Raw genomic sequence first — 21,572 nt, forward strand, 5'->3', positions numbered from 1 at the left:
GAGCAACAAAAATGATTAAAGAACAGGAGTACTTGTGGCACCTTAAAGACTAAGTACTTCTGTTCTTTTTGGGGATACAGACTAACACGGCTGCTACTCTGAAATCTGTCAAAAATGATTAAGACTCTAGAAAGCATGACCTATGAGGAAAAATTGCATTTGTTTAGTCTGGAGAAGAGAAGACTGAAGGGGAACATGGTAACAGTATGCAAGTACCTAAAAGGTCGTTATAATGAGGAAAGTGATAAATGTTCTCCTTAACCACTGAGGACAGGACAAGTAGTAATGGTTTTAAATTCTAGCAAAGGAGATTTAGGTTGGACATCAGGAAAAAAAACTTCTTAACTGAAAGGGTAGTTAAGCACTGGAACAAATTGCCCAGGGAGGTTGTGGAATCTCAGTCACTGGAGTTTTTCAGAACAAGATACACAAACGCCTGTCAGGGATGGTCTAGATAATACTTAGTCCTGCCTCCATACAGAGGACAGGATGAGGTGACCTATGGAGATCCCTTCCAGTCCTACATTTCTATGGTTTTATGACATAAGGGTAAATCCTGAGCATGATGAGAAGAGTTTTGGCCATGCTACTCTTGTCAGCAGCCACAGGGGCTCCATATTAAATCTCACATATCATGCTGAAGATGTATCCCTAAAGGCTGCATGATACAAATTTGAAAACAGATATCAGTTCCACCCTCTGGTTTTCAGACAAAGATCATCATATGGAGGTTACGCAGAAATGTTCGCCAAAATAAAACACTTTACTCCAAGCAGAAGGGGAGTTTGTAACTAGGCTTGGAAGAATTAGATTTTCATCAGTAAAGGTCAATTTCACTGCACACACACAAACCAATAAAAAATATATGTCCATCTACAATAAATGAAATTTACATATATGCAAAGAAAGAAAAATACTGATTCAGAACTTAGAGCTTGATTCAAGGATATTTACTTTGCATATTTTGACAGGTAATGTAGACAGTTTGTGTTTTAACAGTTATAAAGTTGTAACGTCTTGAATCTCGAGGTCTACTATCATTAAATGATTGTCTGACCCCCATAGTGTCTGATCCCTCCTATAATTTTCCACAACTGTGAAAATTTAAAATAATCTAAAATAATGCTTAAAATAAACTATCAAATTTATAAAAAATAAAAACCACATTATGCCAAGCCTATTTGTAACTTACCATCACTGAGGTCTTGCAGAAGGTTTTCTTGACAGGAGAAGTCCAGCTTCACTTTAATGTTTACATTAAATGTTGCAATCTTCCCAGGTTTTAGGGGAAACTGAGAGAGAGTGTCTTCTAGCTTCCAACTCAGGAACTCACCATACAGCTTTTCTATATTAAAAATGTATATATTATATATAAGCACATGCACAATAAGAGCAGTAAGTTTTAAACTTAAAACAAACTAGTGCCATATATGTTATATACCATGTACAGTTTATTTCTTTTCATTTTCTGTTTAAATGTGTGAAAATATTTGTATGAAACCTTGAAAAATTAATGTTGACAGAACTGAGCAGGGCTGATGACACTGTGTGAAAGAAAAACATGTTTACCCAGGAAATCAAAATATAAACCTTATTGAAAAGAACAGCAATAAAAATAGTTGGATGATTGACATCAAATTACACACAGCATAAAATGTGATCTTCTCTCTCTGAAGTGCAGCCTAAAAGTGAACTAAAGTAATCTTCATACAGTACTGAATCACATAGCCGCCCCAACAAGGAAATAGGACACACGCATCATCTCATCTTATCACAAAAGTAAGATAAAACCAATTCCAAAGCTAAATCAGTCACTATTTCAAAGTGTCTGTCTGCAGTTTGGTGGTGAGGGGAGGGGACTTCGTGTTGGGTTTTGGTTGGCTGGTTGGGTTTTTGTTTGTTTTAACTGGAGGCTCTGCCCCATAACTAGGAATCAAAATAAAAAGAGGTTTATGCCACTTGCTGTAGCTGACCAATATTTAGAGCAGCAGTTCTCAACCTTTTTCCTTCTGCGCACTCCCCTCCCTCCCCCCAACCATACTATAAAAATTCCACAGCTCACCCATGCCACAACAACTGTTTTTCAATAGATTAAAAGTCAGGGCTAGTGGGTAGCATGCAGAGTAATTGCCCAGAGCACCAAATTGCAGGGGGCTGCGCGAAGCTAAGTTACTCAGGGCTGGTTTCAGCCCAGGGTGTGGGGGCTCAGGATTCAGGTTTCTGCCCTGGACCACAGTGAGTCCAACGCCGACCCTCTCTCTAGTTTATTTTGGCAGATCTCCTGAAACCTGCTAGCAACCCACCCCCCAAGGGGTCCCGGACCCCTGGTTGAGAATCGCCAATTTAGAGTACTTCAGGACTAGAATATTAGTGACACTACAAGTCAGGATTAATTTACACTGGAAGATATTTGTGGGAGATTGTGCATAGCACTGGCAAACACCATGCACAGCTCTAAGCACTATGAGTTCCTCTCTTTCATAAGCATTAAACTGACACAGAAAATTATAGGAAAAAATTGAATGTATTTCATGATGTTTACTATAAATGTGGTATTGAGATAATTTATATGAATTTATTTTACAATCTCACTAGCAATTAATTATGTTCAAGTTTGGATAATTAGCAATAAACAATACCAAGTAAATGGATTTCTAAAATAAACAAAGTACAATTCAGTTGGCAAACTACACAGCAGAGGAATTAAATATGACATATTATACCAATTATGTGCTATGCTAAGTGAGCTCTGAAGTTCACCAAAATACTACAGTGATTTTTATTTCAGTTCATCCCTGTTGATATTTTACATTAAAAAACATGGCAGGATGTGCTATTAAAATTCACATAGAAACATCAAAAACAAAGGGTAGCTGTGCTGCTGTAGTGCAGATGCTCTGTGCAGACCAAAGAGCTTTCCAGTTGGCATAATTACTCCACCTCCCCAAGTAGTGATAGCTATGTCAGCAGGAGAGCTTCTCCCACCAACATAGCACTATCCACACCAGCACTTAGGTCTGTGTAACTTACATCACTCAGGGGGGTTACCTTTTCACATCCCTGAATGACTTAAGTTACACACACTAGCGCTTACTTCAGGATAAGTCCTGACACAAAGAAATTGATCTGGATGAATGGGTTTCCATACGGGAAAGACAATGTACATGTTCAATTTATATAACTCAAAGAAAAATTTTATCCATTACTGTATAGATGGCCTTTGACTCCAGTGAAGATCCACCACAGTTTTGCTCCTGAGGAGGTACCTTGTTTGAGGGGTTGTAGGGAAAGAACATACACATATGGTGGTTGTGTCCAGGAATTAGACAGTTTGGGGAGGAAATAATTAAACAGATTCATCTTATGACAAACTACCAGCTTCCCAGAGATCTCTGACCTGCTTACTTAATACTCCAATAAAGGATGTACATTTTAAAGAGAAAGACAATTTATTTCCCTTGTAGGGGGAAAATGCGACTTCTCTTATGGAATTGTGGGTCAGCAAAATACAGACTGTCTTTGTAATGGAAAAGATGTCATACCAAGTACATATACAATAGACGCGCCAAAAAGAGGATAGATATTTAAAAATTTAGCCACCCTTTTTAGTGTACTATTAGGAGGAGAGCTTCTTATCCAGCAAGCCAGGTTCTTTGAATATTAACCTGATCCAGCTTAAATAGTAAGTAATGTATGATATAATACATTAACGTTTTATTGTAACTTTGTCATAATAAAATGTTTCAATACTACACCAAGGTCAAGGAAAGTGTGGGCTCCTTACTGAATGGGAGAGGCAACCTAGTGACAGAGGATGTGGAAAAAGCTAATGTCCTCATGCTTTTTTTGCCTCTGTCTTCACAAACAAAGTCAGCTCCCAGACTACTGCACTGGGCAGCACAGTATGGGGAGGAGGTGACCAGCCCTCTGTGGAGAAAAGTGATTCAGGACTGTTTAGAAAAAGCTAGATGAGCACAAGACCATGGGGCTGGATGCGATTGCAGAGCCATTGGTCATTATCTTTGAAAACTCATAGCGAGCAGAGAAGGTCCCGGATGACTGGAAAAAGGCTAATATAGCACTCATCTTTTAAAAAGGGAAGGAGGAGGATCCGGGGAACTACAGTCCAGTCAGCCTCACCTCAGTACCTGGAAAAATCATGGAGCAGGTCCTCAAGGAGCACTTGGAGGAGAGGAAAGTGATCAGGAACAGTCAGCATGGATTCACCAAGGGCAAGTCATGCCTGACTAACTTAATTGCCTTCAATGACGAGATAACTGGGTCTGTGGATGAGGGAAAAGCAGTGGACATGTTATTCCTTGACTTTAGCAAAGCTTTTGATATGGTCTCCCACAGTATTCTTGCCAGCAAGTTGAAGTATGGGCTGGATGAATGAACTATAAGGTGGATAGAAAGCTGGCTAGGTCGTCAGGCTCAACAGGTAGTGATCAATAGTTCCATGTCTAGTTGGCAGCCGGTATCAAGCGGAGTGCCCCAGGGGTCGGTCTTGGGGCCGGTTTTGTTCAATATCTTCATTAATGATCTGGAGGATGGCGTGGATTGCACCCTCAGCAAGTTTGCAGATGACACTAAACTGGAAGGAGTGATAGATACGCTGGAGGGTAGGGATAGGATACACAGGGACCTAAACAAATTAGACGATTGGGCCAAAAGAAATCTGATGAGGTTCAACAAGGACAAGTGCAGAGTTCTGCACTTAGGACAGAAGAAAAGGACCTAGGGTTTACAGTGGACAAGAAGCTGGATATGAGTCAGTGTGCCCTTGTTGCCAAGGCGGCTAATAGCATTTTGGGCTATATAAGTAGGAGCATTGCCAGCAGATCGAGGGAGGTGATCATTCTCCTCTATTTGGCATTGGTGAGGCCTCATCTGGAGTACAGTTTTGGGCCCCCCACTACAAGAAGGATGTGGAAAAATTGGAAAGTGTCCAGCGGAGGGCAACAAAAATTATTAGGGGGCTGGAGCACATGATTTATGAGGAGAGGGTGAGGGAACTGGAATTATTTAGTCTGCGGAAGAGAAGAATGAGGGGGGATTTGATAGCTGCTTTCAACTACCTGAAAGCAAGTTCCAAAGAGTACAGATCTAGACTGTTCTCAGTGGTACCAGATGACAGAACAAGGAGCAATGGTCTCAAGTTGCACTGGGGGAGATTAAGGTTGGATATTAGGAAAAAAACTTTTTCACTTGGAAGGTGGTAAAGCACTGGAATGGGTTATCTAAGGAAGTAGCAGAATCTCCTTCCTTAGAGGTTTTTAAGGTCAGGCTTGACAAAGCCCTGGCTCAGATGATTTAGTTGGGGATTGATCCTGCTTTGAGCAGGGGGTTGGACTAGATGACCTCCTGGAGTCCCTTCCAACCCTGATATTCTATGATATTAAGTACCTGTTATAAAATCAATTAGTGATATTATATAACTAGCTAAATATAATAAAAAAGAAAACATTTATACATTAATAATTGCTGAAGAAAATGTTAAGTATTAAAAATGCTATAGTAATATGCAGATGGTGACGTCTAGTGATTAACTTTCTCTCTTCTGATGTAATATTCAGAAATTGAACTGCAATGCGGATCTCAGCTCAACTCCTAATTCTGCCACTGACTCCTTGTGTGACCTTGGCCAAACTATTTAGGGTTTATCTCTAAAGAAAGTGTGCAACAAGACAGGGTGTGAATGTATTGCAGTAGAAAGACACTAGCCTGCCACGCAGTAAACCTCCATGTGGACCTGGCCACAATGCACAAAGTTTATGGTGCATTTTTGACACTGTCATTTCAAATAGCAAGCAATGTACATTAAACTGCACTGTTGTTTGGTAGCAGGGTCCACATGGAAACTTATGTATTGCAACATAAGCTTTCGTCTGACAAAGTGGGTATTCACTCCAATACGTCTGTTAGTCTATCAAGTGCCATAGGACTCTGCTGTTTTTTACAGATCCGGACTAATACGGCTACCCCTCTGATACATGGAAACTTAGTGCACAGCAGGCTAGTGTACTATACATCACACCCTGGCTTGCCATGCACTAAGTCTTCATGCAGACATACCGTTAATCTTCCAGTGCCTCAGTTCCTCATCCATATATTCATTAACGTTTACAAGATGTTCAGAAACTACAGCGATGAGCACCACAAAAAAGCATATAACTACATAAAACAAACAGTGATAATTTGACTGGGAGCATCTTAAGGAAAAGGTTACTTATTCATAATAGCACATACTATAGCTACTGTACGCTGTGAATCAGTGGTCACCAACTGGTCAATTGCGCTTGACTGGTCGATCGCGATCTTTGGCAGCATAGTGTGGCTGCCGCTAAGGCAGGCTCCTTGCCTACCCTGGTCCCACGCTGCTCCTGGAAGCGGCCAGTGAGGCCCTGCGGCTGGGCAGAGATCTCCCTCCATGAGCTTCTTCTGCCTGCAAGCACCGTCCCCCGTAGCTCCCATTGGCCAGGAGAGCTGTGGGGGTGGTGCATGCAGACAGGGGCAGCACACGGAACCACGTGTCATCCCCCTGGGGGGCACAGGTGCACGTTGGCCCCTTCCAGGAGCGGTGTGGGGCCAGGGTAGGCAGGAAGCCTGCCTCAGCCTCATTGCACCTGCTGCCGACCAGAAGCCATCGGAAGTAAGTGCCGCCTGGTGGGAGGCTGCACCCCAACCCCCTCTTGCACCCGAAGCCCAGCCTGAGCCCCCTCCCAAAGCCAACATCTCAAACCCCTCCTGCATCCCAGCCCCGATCCCCCTCCCAGAGCCAGCACCCCTGTACCTCCTTCCTGCACCCCAATACTCTGCCCCAGCCCAGAGCCCCCTCCTGCACCCAAACTCCCTCCTAGAGCTTGCACCCCTCACCCTCTCCTGCACCCCAAAACACTGCCCCAGGCTCAGCCCAGAGCCCCCTCCCAAACTGCGAACCCCTCAGCCCCAGTTCCGAGCCCCTACCCCCTCTCAAACCCCAACCCCCGTAACTGGTGAAAGTGAGTAGGGGTGGGGGACAGCGAGCGATGGAGAGAGGGGGGATGGAGTGAGTGGGGCCTCGGGGAAGGGGCAGGGTAGATCCTGGGCTGCCCTTGAATTCAAAAAGTGATCTTAGGCATAAAAAAGGTTGGAGACCACTGCTGTAAATTATTCCTCACAAGGGGTCAGTTCATCATACATTTAATATTGCTTTGCACAGTACAGGGATTGCAGAAAACCAGTTGTACAAGCAGACATGAATTCCCTCTTTTCTTAAATGCACTGCCACTGCTGGATATTTGGTAAATGCTCTGGAAGCTGTGGAGAGTCCAAAAGGCAGAACTATATTCTGATAGTGGTTGGACTCCACTGGGAACCTTAGGTACCTCCTGTTTGCCAAGTGGATAGCTATGTGGAAGGCTATGAACGAGTCTTGATTTTAGAGTGATGGAATGAGGAAACCAGCATTACCATCTTGAACCTGAAACAGCATAGTATTTGTTGAGTTTCTTCAGGTATAGCAGGACTAAGACCCACTTCTCCTAAATGAGGAAATAGGAGCAGAAGCATCTTCCCCATACTCCTGAGAAACCTATTGCATGCCTCATACATGAAGCAATGAGTTCACTTCTGTTTATGAAAGTCTCTTGTAAAAAGGGTCCCCTGAAGAGGAATGGAGAAGGGTGTATAGGAAGTAAAGATTGGAATGAAAAGGAGCAGCCATGGGTGATGATTTCTAACGCCATCTGTCTGCTGTCAAGGCAGATCACACCTGGTGGAATGGGGCAAGGTGAATTCTGAAGGTTGTGCTCTCTTTATAGAGTCAAATATAATTTAATCCATTGAAGTGTCAAAGAAGCAGTGTGTGTGTTGCCATGCACAACTAGAAGCCAGTCATCTAGGCAGGGGTATACTGAGTAATCGAGACAACGCATCTGTGCTGCCATGACAGCAAAGACCTTTGTAAGGACCCATGGGGCCATCGCAATGCCAATGGAGAGAACTCTGAATTGGCAGTGGCCCACTCAGAAGCAGAGAAATTTTCAGTAGCCTGGGTGAATGTTAATGTGAAAGTATGCGTCTTTCATGTCAAAGCTGCGAATCAGGCTCCCTAGCGAAGGGAGGGAATGACAGATGCCAGCATCACCATATGGAACTTGGATTTTCTGAAAAAAAAAAAAGTGTTGAGGAGGCAGAGATCGAGTATAGAGTGGCAACCTCTGCACTTTTTCAGGATGAGAAAGTATGGGGAGTAAAATCTTCTGCTCAAGGAGGACCTGGGTACCAGCTCCATGATGCCCATTGCTACAAGGGTAGCCACTTCTTGCAAGAGGCAGTGACTGGAAAGATCCCCGGCAAGCATCTGAGGGGGGCTCTGTGTGCAAAAGAAAAGGAATTCAGAGTATATGTGGTGCACTCAACCATCCATGGTAATCTTGCCACAATTGTGGGCGAAGAGGGCAAGACGACCCCAAAAGATGATTTGGGGGGACCAGAAGTGGTGACAGGGAGGGTTCACAGTACTTGACTTGGGAGTCAAAAAGTGAGCCTTGGGCTGTTGGTGGGTCAGGATGCAGGAGATGTTCATGGCAGGACACAGCCTGGGGGCACTGTGAGTGGTGCCACTTCTGTGGGAATTCTCATTGCCAGTGACAGTAGGGCAAATATCATGCATACTGCCAGGGATGGAAGGGATGTCACTGCTGTTTGTGATGGGATATAAATCCCAAAGAACCAGAGTGCCTCCCTCAAATCCATCAGGGACTCATCTGCTTTGGCAGAGAAGCGCGTCTCCTTGTCAAAGGGGAGGTCCTGTATAGTGGTCTTGACCTCCCACAGGAACCCGTTGGATTGTAGCCAAGAGTTGCGGCGCATGACCACACACGTGGTGAGGCAATGGGAATATGTATCCTTCGGCTACCAGGCAGCCCTCTTCCACGAGGGTGCAGAAGCACTGTCTCATGTCCAACGAAGATTAACTAAGTACACTATCCTAACAACTATTTACAGCTAACTGAAGAAGAAAAACAACAAAGAAGAACTATATACAAATGGATGAAAATGTTCTTGCAGTCAAACTATGATCATGAAGGAACAGGGATTCCAACTCTGACCATACAGCGGTAAGAGGGAACTGAAGAGGCATTGATTCACATAACCTAATATAACCTTGCCTGAGACACGAGGCAAAAAACACGTCACACGCAGGTTAGCTACAAAAAAATCCTCTGGCTCCAGCACATTGCATGCAGGTGCACCAGAGTTTGCAATACATATAGGGACCACCACTCAAAGAAGAAAGGCTACTTACTTAGCAACTGTAGCACTGAGTAGACTGCGAGTACAAATCCACACACTGTCCTTACTCCTCATTTATTCAGAGTCTTCTCAGATTTTGCTTGTGTGTGTGGCTAGACCACATAGTGGGACAGGACTAACATCACCATGAAACTTCAACTACAATAGTAAAATGAACCCACCACTAATATTAAGCACTTATCTAGCAAGAAGAAAAAGACAGAGGGTTCCAAGTACTCTCTTGACAGTAATCCCAAGAAATAGAAGTGGGGTCAAGGCAATGGCTCCTCATGAACCTGAGGGAACAAGTGTGCAGTTACAACAGACAGAGGGTTCCAATCTCTGTTCTGAAAGAGTGGAACAGCTACCTGACAATATTCTGTTTTATATTTGTTCTCAGCTGAAAATGCATTTGCATCTTCTTGTATTTCACTGTTAATTTATTAAGGTTGACATCTCATAGCTACTGTAGAATATAATTGACAGGAATTATCTTGTGTGCGTTTTAGAAGCTGATGGTTTGTTTGAAGAAATCTAATTCCAATGTGAAATATATTACATCTAGGGATGAGAATATAATAAGAATGACTTTTAATTTTTCACCCCTAAATGTGTTTGCTTGATAATGGCTATAGTGTAAGACTGCTTTTCATATTAGACAAGCAAGGTGGGTGAGGTAATATTGGACCAACTTCTGCTGGGGAGAGACAAGCTTTCAAGCTTACACAGAGCTCTTCTTCAGGTCTGGGAAATGTACTCAAGAGTGTCACAGCTAAATACAAGGTGGAATAGATTGTTAAGCATTAAGTAGTTAACACATATGTCAAGGAACTATTCAAGGTGAAGTGTCCCATTAATGCCTCTCCAGTCATAGAGGGAAAGAAAAAAAAAAGGATGAGGTGGGGTGTTAAGTGGGTTATAGATTTTTTAATAACCCATAAATCCAGTATCTCTATTCAGTTCATGAGCACTAGTATCTAGAAAAGTTATTAAATTGAGCTCCCAGGCTTGTTTTTTGAAGGTGTCGTGCAGGTTTCCTTTGAGGATGAGGACTGAGAGGTAAGATCCATATGGATTCTAGTATGGGGGTGGTAGGTGACCACTAGCAGTGTGTTTCTTAAAGGGTTTTATTTCTGTATTGAAGCAGGTTCTCTCAGGATATTTAGGTGGCCTATTACAAGATGTGACCTATTTCACTGGTGGAGCGTCATTGTTTGGTGAAGGCTATTTTAAGCGTTTTAAGGACTTTCTCCTCAGCACATAGTCTGTGGTATCAGAGTGCCTGGCTGTAGATCACAGATATCTGTGTGTATTTGGGGTGATTACTGGATCTGTGATGATTCATGGATTCAGCCACCTGAGAACAGCCATCCAAAACAAAAACAAACCACAAAAGAAGCGGAACCAACTACAACAGCTCCACAGACAGTTTCTAAGCTTATGTTTAAGTTTAAAAGCCTCATGATTTCAAATGGACAATATTTAACTCTGCAAATCCGGATTTACAAGGAAAAATTGGCAAGCGAAAGCCTTTCATGTTTCAGTAATTACAGTTTATGTTGCATTTCCCTCCCTTATCTTAAGTTTATTCTAAAAGTTGTCAAGAACCAGAATTACGCTCATCTATGAGCAAGAATTTAAATTTACAAGTTACATTTAAAACTAATGCAAAAATTAAAATAGCATTGTTAAGAATCAGTCTGAGAAATGCTACATACCTTACAAGGTTAGAGAATTAATAGGTTCATTGAAGATCTTTGGTTAAAAATTATTTCCATCTGAAAATTTAGGAAGGGAGGTGGGCTTCAGAGCCCAAGCTCAAGCCTGAGACTCGACTTCATAGTACTGCCTATGCAGCTATTTTTACATTAATGGGAGCCCCGCTACCTCCAAGTTTGTCAACCTAGCTGTACAGCTTCACTAAATAATGCTGTGTAGAAATACCCTTAAAGACTGAAGAGCATATATGGTAAAACTCTCACCAGAACCATTGCATCTCGAATAATAACTTCCTAGCTAGATTTTTCTGATATTGTGCAAATAAATTAAGTCAAACAATGTTGCACTAAAAAAATGCAAAAATTAATTTAACGATTTAACATTTGTGCTCCAAATATGTCATCTCTGAAGAGCTGTGCTAAGACCTATACACTGGTAAACTGTGCTACAACCCAGTTCAAAGTTGACATTAAGGGAGCATGTACGTCTGTCCCAGTATTCTAGAATCAAGGGCATAAAAAGTCTCCAATCTCTAACAGTTCCTCCATTACTCTATCTTCAGGTGCACCCACCTCTTAAGTTTCCAAAGTGGAAGCAAGGACTGGTATTTATGTACAGAGCCAAAATAGTTAGTAATCAGGGCTTATTTTGGTAAGTAACCTTTTTCTCCTTTATGACATTGTGTCCACAAATCACCACTGAGAGAGACTAGCTAGCAGTGACAACATTAAGGGGGAGGGCTACTCAGTGCTGTTAATTGAAAAGAGACTGAAGGATCCAGTCTGATCTGGACTCACATTGAGAAAATGTTTTGGAAAGGTATGACAAAGGATCTAACTGCAGATCTCCACAGCTGGCACACTGAACAGGTTGATGCTCAAAACACTGCTTACCAACCCACCCAACAGAAAGTCTTTAAGTCCTTCTGGTATGGGAACTTCAGAAAGCACATAGCCTGCAAATATACAAAACCTGATCTGTTTCAATAGTCTCTGGACTGAAGGGTACTCACAATTACCTTAAGTTAATTTTTCCCTTCTCAAAATCAAAATGAAGTAGTGAATAAGAGTAAGAAGTGATCATGCCTTTTTTCTTCTGGAGGGGGTGGGGAATATTCTGTAAAATGTGCTGATCTACCTGTTTGAAATCTACCCCATTAATCCATAATAAATCTGGATACAAGATTTACTATAATGCTTCAAATCTCATTGCTTCTAAAACTTTCTTAAGCAGATTTGGCTTTCAATGTCTCATCTAGTGAGTGTTCTGGTGGTCTTCTTACAAGAGATTTTTCCTTTCTTAAAAAAAAAGGACATTAAGACCATTGATTACACAACAAGAGGACTGGGGTTTCCTGGGGGAAATCTCCAATAAACTCCTCTTAACTGTTGGTCCAGCTCTTAGCAGATGCAGTTTCCCAAAATCATACTGTAGGGGAGGCAAGAACACAGTGGTGCTTGCTCATGTCCATTCCATGCTAGGTGACTCCCAAGCAGTACCTTTGGAGGTGGGCTTGGAATTTATGGACGTGCTGACTGCAATAACACTCTTCCAAAACTGGCATCGCCATGGGCCTATTGGGTGATACCATAGTGGGACAATAAGGTATGAACTGATGACCATGCTGCAGCTCTGCAGATTTCCTGGATGGGTACTTGTGCAAGGAATGCTGCTGATAAGCTATGAGCTCTTGCGGAATGAGTGGCTACAATAGCTGGAGGCGGAACCTTTGCCTGCTCATAGCAAGACAAGATACAGGCGATTATTCAGGACAAGATTCTTTGGGATGATACTGGCAGCCCTCTCATTCTTTCCACTATTGCTACAGAGAGTTGCACAGACTTGCAGAAGGGTTTAGTCCTCTCAATAGAGAAGTCTAGGGCTCACCTAACATGTAATGTATGGATCAGATCTCCTTGGCAGTCTTGAGGTTTCGGAAAAGACCGGAAGAAAAATGTCCTGGCTGTTGTGGAATTGTGACACCACCTGTGGTAGGAAGGCCAGATGGGGGCACAGCTGGACTTTGTCCCTGAAGATCACCATATAAGGGGGTTCTGACATCAGGGTTTTGATCCTCATAGACCCTTCTGGTCGAGGTGATCGTCACTAGAAAGGCGAACTTCCAAGACAGAAGCAGTATGGAACAAGATGTGAATGGCTCGATGGGCATTGACAGGATCAGGTTTAAGTCCCCTGGGGGAATCAGGTCATGAACCTGAGGGTAGACTCTTTCCAGACTCTTGAAAAATATGACCATCTCATGGGAGAATAATGGATTTGCCCTCCACTAGGTAACCAAGATGGCTGCCAAGTGAACCTTAAAAGAGGTGGAGATGATTATCCAATATAGACTACAGAGAAGACCCGGATGGAGAAAGATTCTGCTCGGAGGCCTAACTAGTGAAGTGTTTGAGCTTAGCCAAATAGTTAGCCCTGGTGGAAGGCTTTCTCCTACCTAGCAAGATTTGCAGAGCCTGTTCTGAGAAGGCCTGCCCTTCAGAGTTCAGTCACGCAGCAACTATGCTGTCAAGTGCAGGGAAGTTCAGTTTGGGTGAAGCAACTGATTGCGGTCTTGTGAAGTCAAGTCCAGATGGGGTGGGAGCACTAGTGGAGCTGCCACTGAGAGCTTCTCCCGCCAACATAGCTACTGCCTCACGGGGAAGTGGATTAACTAAGACAACAGGAGAGCTCTCGCCCACTGGGTTAGAGAGTCGTCATTAAAACACTACTGCAGTGTTTATGCAGCATTTTAAGTGTAGATGTGCCCACAGAAGTGCTGGCAGGATATGCAGGTGAATAAACAACACACGGGAAGGACTAAAGTAGCAGGGCACAAGATATGCCCTCCTCCCACTCTCACATATCAAGTATCAGAGGAGTAGCCATGTTAGTCTGTATCCACAAAAACAACGAGGAGTCTGGTGGCACCTTAAAGACTAACAAATTTATTTGGGCATAAGCTTTTGTAGGTAAAAAACCCACTTCCTTACCCACAAAAGCTTATGCTCAGATAAATTTGTTAGTCTTTAAGGTGCCACCAGACTCCTCGTTGTTTTTGTTTTCACATATCAGGTATTTAACTGGACCTAGTGCAGGATTACAGGGCTCTCACCACATAATCAGAAACCCAGGGTGGACCTGCTTTAGACCCAGCAATAAGACTCAGCTCACTTTTGAATACCTTCTACTTCCCCTGGCACAGGCCAAGGGAAGAAGTAGAAGCTCCAAGGTGCTAGGCATTGTACAAACACAAAACAAAAAGATAGTCCCTACCCCAAAGATCTTACAATTTAAGTATAAAATGAGAACAAAAGCAGACAGACAGATAGGACTACAAGGGAACAGGACAATAATATTGGTCAGCATGATAGACATTGGTCTAAGCACGCCAGCAGCATAGCCATTCTCAAGCTTTTAAGTGACCTTTAATATTATGTATGGATTTTCCTCTATTAAAAGATTTTTAAAAAGAAGTTAATCTCAGTGCTGAACATCAGGGAGGACCTAATGAGAGAACAAGGCTGGGCTGCTGTGATGCACCGAATGCTATGGACTCACTGGAGGATGTTAGGCAATTTTAAAATTGCCTGTTACAAAAAGGCAGAAATCAGAGAAATGCAGGGCTGGAAGGGATCTCAAGAGCTCATCTAGTCCAAGTGCCCACATTCAGACAGAATCAATTATACCTAGACTATCTCTGACAGGTCTTTAATCTGTTCTGAAAAAGATTCAACCACCACCCTTGGTAACATACCAAAATTTAACTATCCTGATGCAATGCTGTCATGGTATAATCCACACTCTGAACCTTAGCGTCCAAAAGATGAGGTACCAGCATGAATTCCTCTAAGCTTAATTACCAGCTTAGAACCTGTAGCGCTGCCACTAACCAGGAATTCTAGTGTCTGGTACACTCTGGTCCCCCCAAAACCTGGCCCGGGGACCCCCAAGACCCAGTCCCTCTGGATCTTAACACAAGGAAAGTAAACCCATTGCCTCTCCCAGACTTCCCCTCCCTGGGTTACCCTGGAAGATCACTGTGATTCAAACTCCTTGAATCTTAAAACAGAGAGGAAAATTTACCTTCCCCCCTTCTTCTCTCTTCCCCTCCCAGATTCTCCCTGAGAGAGAGAGAGAGTGTATTCCTAACAGAGAAATTAACCTCTCTCTCTCCCCCTTCCCTCCTTTCTCCCCACCAATTCCCTGGTGGATCCATACCCAGTCCCCTGGGGTCTCACCAAAATAAAAAACAACAACAATCAGGTTCTTAAACAAGAAAAGCTTTTAATTAAAGAGAAAAAACAGTAAAAATTATCTTTGTAAATTTAAAATAGAATAAGTACAGGGTCTTTCAGCTATAGACACTGGGAATACCCTCCCAGCCTAAGTATACAAGTACGAATTAAAATCCTTTCAGCAAAATACCAATTTCAACTCCTTCCAGCCAAATACACATTTGCAAATAAAGAAAACAACCATAAGCCTAACTCGCTTTATCTACTTAGTGCTCACTATTCTCAACTTAAAAGAGCCTGTATCGGAGAGATTGGAGAGAAACCTGGTTGCACGTCTGGTCTCTCTGAGCCCCCAGAGTGAATAACCACCAAACACTAACAGCACACACAAAAACTTCCCTCCCTCAAGATTTGAAAGTATCCTGTCCTCTGATTGGTCCTCTGGTCAGGTGACAGACAGGCTCACTGTTCTTATTAACCCTTTCCAGGCAAAAAAGATATGAAGCACTTTTGTTCTATTAACTCTTACTTATCTGTTTATGACAAATGCCTATACTACAAAATTGTATCAACCTAACTTATGTTGGAATACAGCCATCACAGTTATTAAATCGCTTGTGTTTGTGCAAGCTTGGCTCCTTATGCTGGTGGTGCATATCCTCACCGGAAATGCTTGTATCAATTATATTGTCAGTGTGAGGCATTATCGAATGGCTCCTGAAAGCCAGTAACAGTCGACATAAGCAATGCAGTGTCTACACTGACACTGCACCTACCTACTTACGTTGGCCATGACTCTATGCCACTTGAGGAGGTGTTCTAACTAAATTGGCATAGAGAGGCACTTATCATTGGGAGCCAAATTTAAGTGACAACAACATTTCCCCAGCTAGCTCAACGCAAGGCATCTTATGTCAACCTAACACTGTAGTGTAGACCAGGCCTTTGAAACACATTGGCTATAGGTAGGTATAGTTGCTCACTACAATTAAAACTCAGGAAACAAGCACTATAGGGGTAATTCAAGGTGGCAAAAAAATCATTGTCTGGCTGAATGCATCACAAAGACACATTACTGGGAATCACTGTCAAAATGCTCCTTCAAAGCCTCTCTGATTCTAATAGCCTCCCACTGTGCCCCTCTAATTGCCCTTGTATCTGGCTGCCCAAAATCAGCAGCCAGTCAATCAGCCTCAATGGTCCACCCCAGGAAAACTTTTCCCCCTTCACTTTGGAAATATTATGTAGAGTACAGCAGGTTGCTATGACAATCGGAATATTTTCCTCACTGAGGTCTAATCAGCCAAAAAGATAGTGCCAGCGACCTTTTAATCAACTAAAGGCACATTCAACGGTCATTTGACACTTGCTGAGTCTGCTGTTGAAGCGCACCTTGCTGCTGCCTAGGTCCCAGTGTAAGGCTTCATAGAGCCACAAGAGAAAGGGTTAGGTGCAGTCTCCCAGGATCACTGTGGGAATTTTCACATCTCCGATGGGAATCTTCTAGTCTGGAAAGAAAGTCCCAGCATGCAGCTTTCTATACAGTCCAGTCTTCCAAAAGACGCCTGCATCATGCACCTTCCCTGAACACCCCGCATTGATATCAGTGAAACAGCCCCAGTAATCCTCCAGTGCCTGCAAGACCATGGAGAAGTAGCCCTTTTGGTTGATGTACTCCATGACAAGATGATCGGGGGCCAAAATTGGAATGTGTGTTCCATTTATCACCTCACCACAGTTAGGGAATCCCACTGCCTCAAAGCCATCAATTATTTCCTGCACCTTACCAAGAGTGTCAGTCCTTTGTAGCAGGTGGCAATTAATGGCCCTGAACACTTGCATCACTGCAACGACCATGGAGGACTTTCCAACCCCAAATTGATTTGCGACTGACTGTAGCAGTCTGGAGTTGCCAGCTTCCACACACTGATAGCCAGTCGCTTTTCCACTGTGAGTGCAGCTCCGATTCTGGTGTTCCTGAGATGCAAAACTGGGACAAGCTCCACACACAGTTCCATGAAGGTGGATTTGCGCATCCGAACATTTTGCAGCCACTACTCGTCATCCCATACATGCATCACAACCCTAACTCTAATCCACTCAGTTCTTGTTTCCCTAGCTCAGTACTAACGGTCCATCGTGGCAAGCTGCTCCATGAGATCCAGCAGCAATCCTGAATTATTTGTTTCCGTGGCAGACAGCAGGCCAGGCATCATCGATTCACTCTGTTTCACGGCTTATGAAATACTGCAGGACCAGTCACATTGTGTTCCTAATGCACATCACCAGATTGGTCAACAACTCAGGATTCATGCCGTCAGGCAGACGTGGCAGGCGCACAGTTTACAATGTCAGTTGAAAAATGGCACAAAAAGTAGGAAGCCCATGGAATGATGGAACGGAAAGAATTGCATCATGGGATAGCATGCATGTCCCCATGATGCACCACAATCTGTTCCCAGAGCTCCTGGTGATAGAGGATGGTGAGTTTCACAGTGGGATAGTTACTCACAATGCAATAGCTCTCTGTCAATGCAAGAGCAACAACTGTGGACATGCTCTGCTGACACAGGAGCACTGAGCAGACATGCACAACCAATGTTATTAAAGTGACTTGTCAACATAATTTAAGTAGACTTAACTCCGTAGCGTAGACAAGGCCTAAGTCTGTCATAGTTATTTAGATGTCCAAGCCCAAATAGATGCCTCTTCTGTAATACTGTACACTGTGGAACCTCAGTAAATTCTTGGAATACTACACATTGTGGAAATAATGAGTATCAGAAGCACTTTCTTATGGTTTAAATGCTTATGCTTAATACACTATAAATATTCTACTGTAGGAATGGCAAGGCTGGATATCTAAGAAAATAAAATTGACATCTGATGATTTTTCTTGCCTTAGTATCTAAGCTCACGTTTCCAAACCACCCTGTGTATGGAAACCCGAATTTCTAATTCAAAGACATTAATCTGTTATGTTACACAAATTGATAAGACACAGGGAAAGTATTAGAGCTACTATTATGTGCCTATCACAACTCTTGCACTATCAAAATTCTAAGCTCTTTGAGTAGAAGCAGCAAAGAATCCTGTGGCACCTTATAGACTAACAGAGGTTTTGGAGCATGAGCTTTCATAGGTGAATATCTACTTCGCCAGATGCATGTAGTGGAAATTTCCAGGGGCAGGAAATTTCCTCTTCGGGTAGAGTTCATATTTTTATTATGTGTGTACACACAATAAAAATTTCCTCTTTGGATAGAGTTCATCTTTTTATTATGTGTGTACACACTGCATAACAATGTGGCATCTCAATCTCAGATTGGGGCCGGTACGTATTTTTATAGTAACAATGATAGTAATGACTCCAGATATTTTTCAGCTTTGTAATGCAATCTCCCTGGAGACTCTCAGTATAGGCAGAGAGCCCCTCACAGATGATCGGTAGGTCATGTTTTCTGAAGCTGCAGAGAAGAGGCAATCCCAATGTTGGAATGGCAATCTTGGATACTCAGTAAAGAAAAATCATCAGGTATCATTTTATTTTCTCACTATGCAATTAAAGAACAAAAACTATAGTTGTGTATGTTATTTCCATAGTAAGAAAACACTAACTTACTTTCATCTGATTCTACATTTATTCTGTTAATATAATCTTCATAATGATGCCCTCACAGATGGGTTAGAGCACAGAATCTTTGGAAAAAATACATGGAGACAGAAAATTTATGCCTGCATCCTATTCTTTCTTCATTTTCAACTAGCCTTTTAATTCACAAGATAGAATATGGGAATGAACAAAATAAACTGTCAATTGTTCTTTTCCACATTTTTTCCTGTTGCAGAAACTACGACTGGAATGGCAGCTAGGCATTTTTTCCCTTCTAGTAAGTCTTTCAAGTAAGGAAACTTTAGGGTTAAAACAAGATTAGTCTTTAAAAAACCATCTTGCTTACGCATATTCTGTTTCTCTACAAAATACCATCTCATTTATCTGATTTCCTCATAGTCAATGTAGTATCAATGGCTAGTCAATCGTTGGCTCCTATTATATATTATAATAAGAAATGATTATTTTAGAGATGAGGTCTCTGCTTCTGATTCTCAAAGAGGACACTGATGTCCAACTAAATAAATCCATTCAATCTTTATTAGGAGAGAGGGCTACTTGAATTCTGAAACATCATTCCACTAAGACAGTCTGTCACAACCACTTTGTAGATGCTTCTCTTGAAGCGAGAGATTTTTCTAATCATACACCAGCATACATACCTTTTGAGTTGACTGTTTTTGCTGTGACCTCTAGTTTCTCCAGAGGTTCTGTTCCAATATTTTCTAATTTAATGACAAGTTGCTGGGTCTCCCCATTGTAAAGCTGGACAGATACACTGGAGGAAATATCATCTCCTGAGGAAGGCTGCAGTGTGTGAGCAGACCTATAAACAAAAAGATAGATATGCAAATTAAATACTGTGTTAAACATTAATCACATCTTAAGAACCTAACCACAATACAAAACATAAGAGAAATCCAGGAATCCAGTCAACTTGTCCTTGACGGTTCAGAAAATATTGACCTTTTAAAAAAAAAAAAAAAAAAAAAAAAAAGAGAGAGTCACACAATTGCAGCTAGCTTCATCTTATTATACTCCTTCTCCAGCTCTTCAATTCCAGCTTAATTTTTAGTGGCTACTGTATTCAGGAACTATTAGGAGCAAGAACTAAAGCTCATAATCACAGTTTTGAAAGGGTATAAAAGCATTCACTTCTAGTTGTGGGAGTTTGTTAAACTCAAAACTGAACGGTACAAGTGTAGGGAAAAGCAAGACGGCAATCTAAATAACTGAGTTTTAAAGGCTGGATGTTATTAATTTTTCTAATGAGGTTTATCTAGTACTTTTGTTACTAAATGTCAACTAAGGGTGGCGTGAAACAAAAATAAAGTTTTAAAAATATTTCAACTGAGACACAGACTCTGGATAGATACCAGGGTGAATGCTCTTTAGAAAAGGTGTTTTTCAAAGTACCGGGTCACGGAATGTCAGGCACTGGGTCATCTTGCTGATTCAAATTATAACAATCGTTGCTGCACAGGAGCTCTAAAGGGCTGCACAGCAGGGACCTGGAGAGAAGAGAGGTAGGGGTTGGGCGGGAACTGGAGAGGGGAGCAAGTTGGCACGCAGGGCTGCTGCGGGCCTCTCCCCCGGCTCCGGAGCTTGCTGCTACTGGTCACGAGAGAGGGACCCTTCCCTTGGAACTCTATGCAGAGGGAGACAGGGACCCTTCCCCCAGAGGCCCCTCCTGCACCCTGAACCCTTCATCCCCAGCTCCACCCTAGAGCCCTCAACCCCAGACAGAGCCCTCGCTCCTGCACCCCATCCTCTGCCCTACCCTGGGCCACCTCCCACACTCCTTACCATAGGCTTACTAAAGCTACTGTTAGTTATGTAAAGTGGGCTAAACTCTAATGTATTGCATTATGATGATTTTATGAAAACTCTAGCCAAAAGATATAATTACATTGGGTCACCAGCAGTTTTCTTCAACTGGGTCATGAGGAAAAAAGTTTGAAAACCACTGCCCTAGAAGAGCTAAATGCCTGATTTTGTATAAAGATGATCCCTGGATTCCCTATGAGACCACTACAGCTCATAAGAGTGAGTGTAAGGTGAATGAGAGGTAGATAGTCCCTGCTATATTCAGCAATTGGGAGGAAAAGATATACTTCATCCAACAGCGGAGCTACCGTCTGATGTCCAAGAGTGCTCTCAGATCCCACTCACAACCTGAACAGATAAGCACATTGGTATGCGGTAGTATTAGTGAGCAGTACCAGGGCAGTAGCACCACAAGCGGCAGAAAAAGCGGTTACTAACCTTTTGTAACTTGTTCTTCAAGATGTGTTGCTCATGTCCATTCCATAATAGGTGTGTGTACACCACATACACAGTTGCAGGAGATTTGTTCCTTAGTGGTATCTGTTGGGCTGGCTGTAGCACCCTCTCAGTTCCTTCTTGCCAGTAACTGACAGAAAGGTAGCAGGATGGGTCATAGAATGGACATGAGCAACACATTTCGAAGAACAGTTAGGAAAAGTTAGTAACTGTTTTTCTTCAAGGGCTTGCTCATGTCCATTCCATGCTATGTGACTCACAAACAGTACCCTAGAAGGTAAGCTCGGAGTTCATGGATGTGCTGACTAACACAGCTCTCCCAAAACTGGCATCATCTTGGCCTGTTGGCAATGGCACACTGGGACATGGAAGTATGAACTGTAGACCAGGTTGCAGCTCTGCGGATGTCCTAGATTGGTACCTGCACAAGGAACACTGCTGAC

General features: G+C 42.7%; 1 protein-coding gene across 7 annotated transcripts in view; it reads right to left on the reverse strand.

Moving 5' to 3' along the window:
- The window catches only part of TRAPPC9 (trafficking protein particle complex subunit 9), an 840,301-nt gene that overhangs the window by 665,249 nt on the left and 153,480 nt on the right, over nt 1-21,572 (reverse strand). For all 7 annotated transcript variants that reach the window (XM_050940629.1, XM_050940628.1, XM_050940630.1 and 4 more), the window contains exons 15-16: nt 19,509-19,672; nt 1,193-1,345 (exon numbers count right to left, since the gene is read on the reverse strand). In XM_050940629.1, the coding sequence (XP_050796586.1) occupies nt 1,193-1,345; nt 19,509-19,672 (317 nt within the window). The remainder of the gene's footprint in view (nt 1-1,192; nt 1,346-19,508; nt 19,673-21,572) is intronic.

Source organism: Gopherus flavomarginatus, chromosome 2, assembly GCF_025201925.1.
Source record: "Gopherus flavomarginatus isolate rGopFla2 chromosome 2, rGopFla2.mat.asm, whole genome shotgun sequence".
Lineage (NCBI taxonomy): Eukaryota > Metazoa > Chordata > Testudines > Testudinidae > Gopherus > Gopherus flavomarginatus.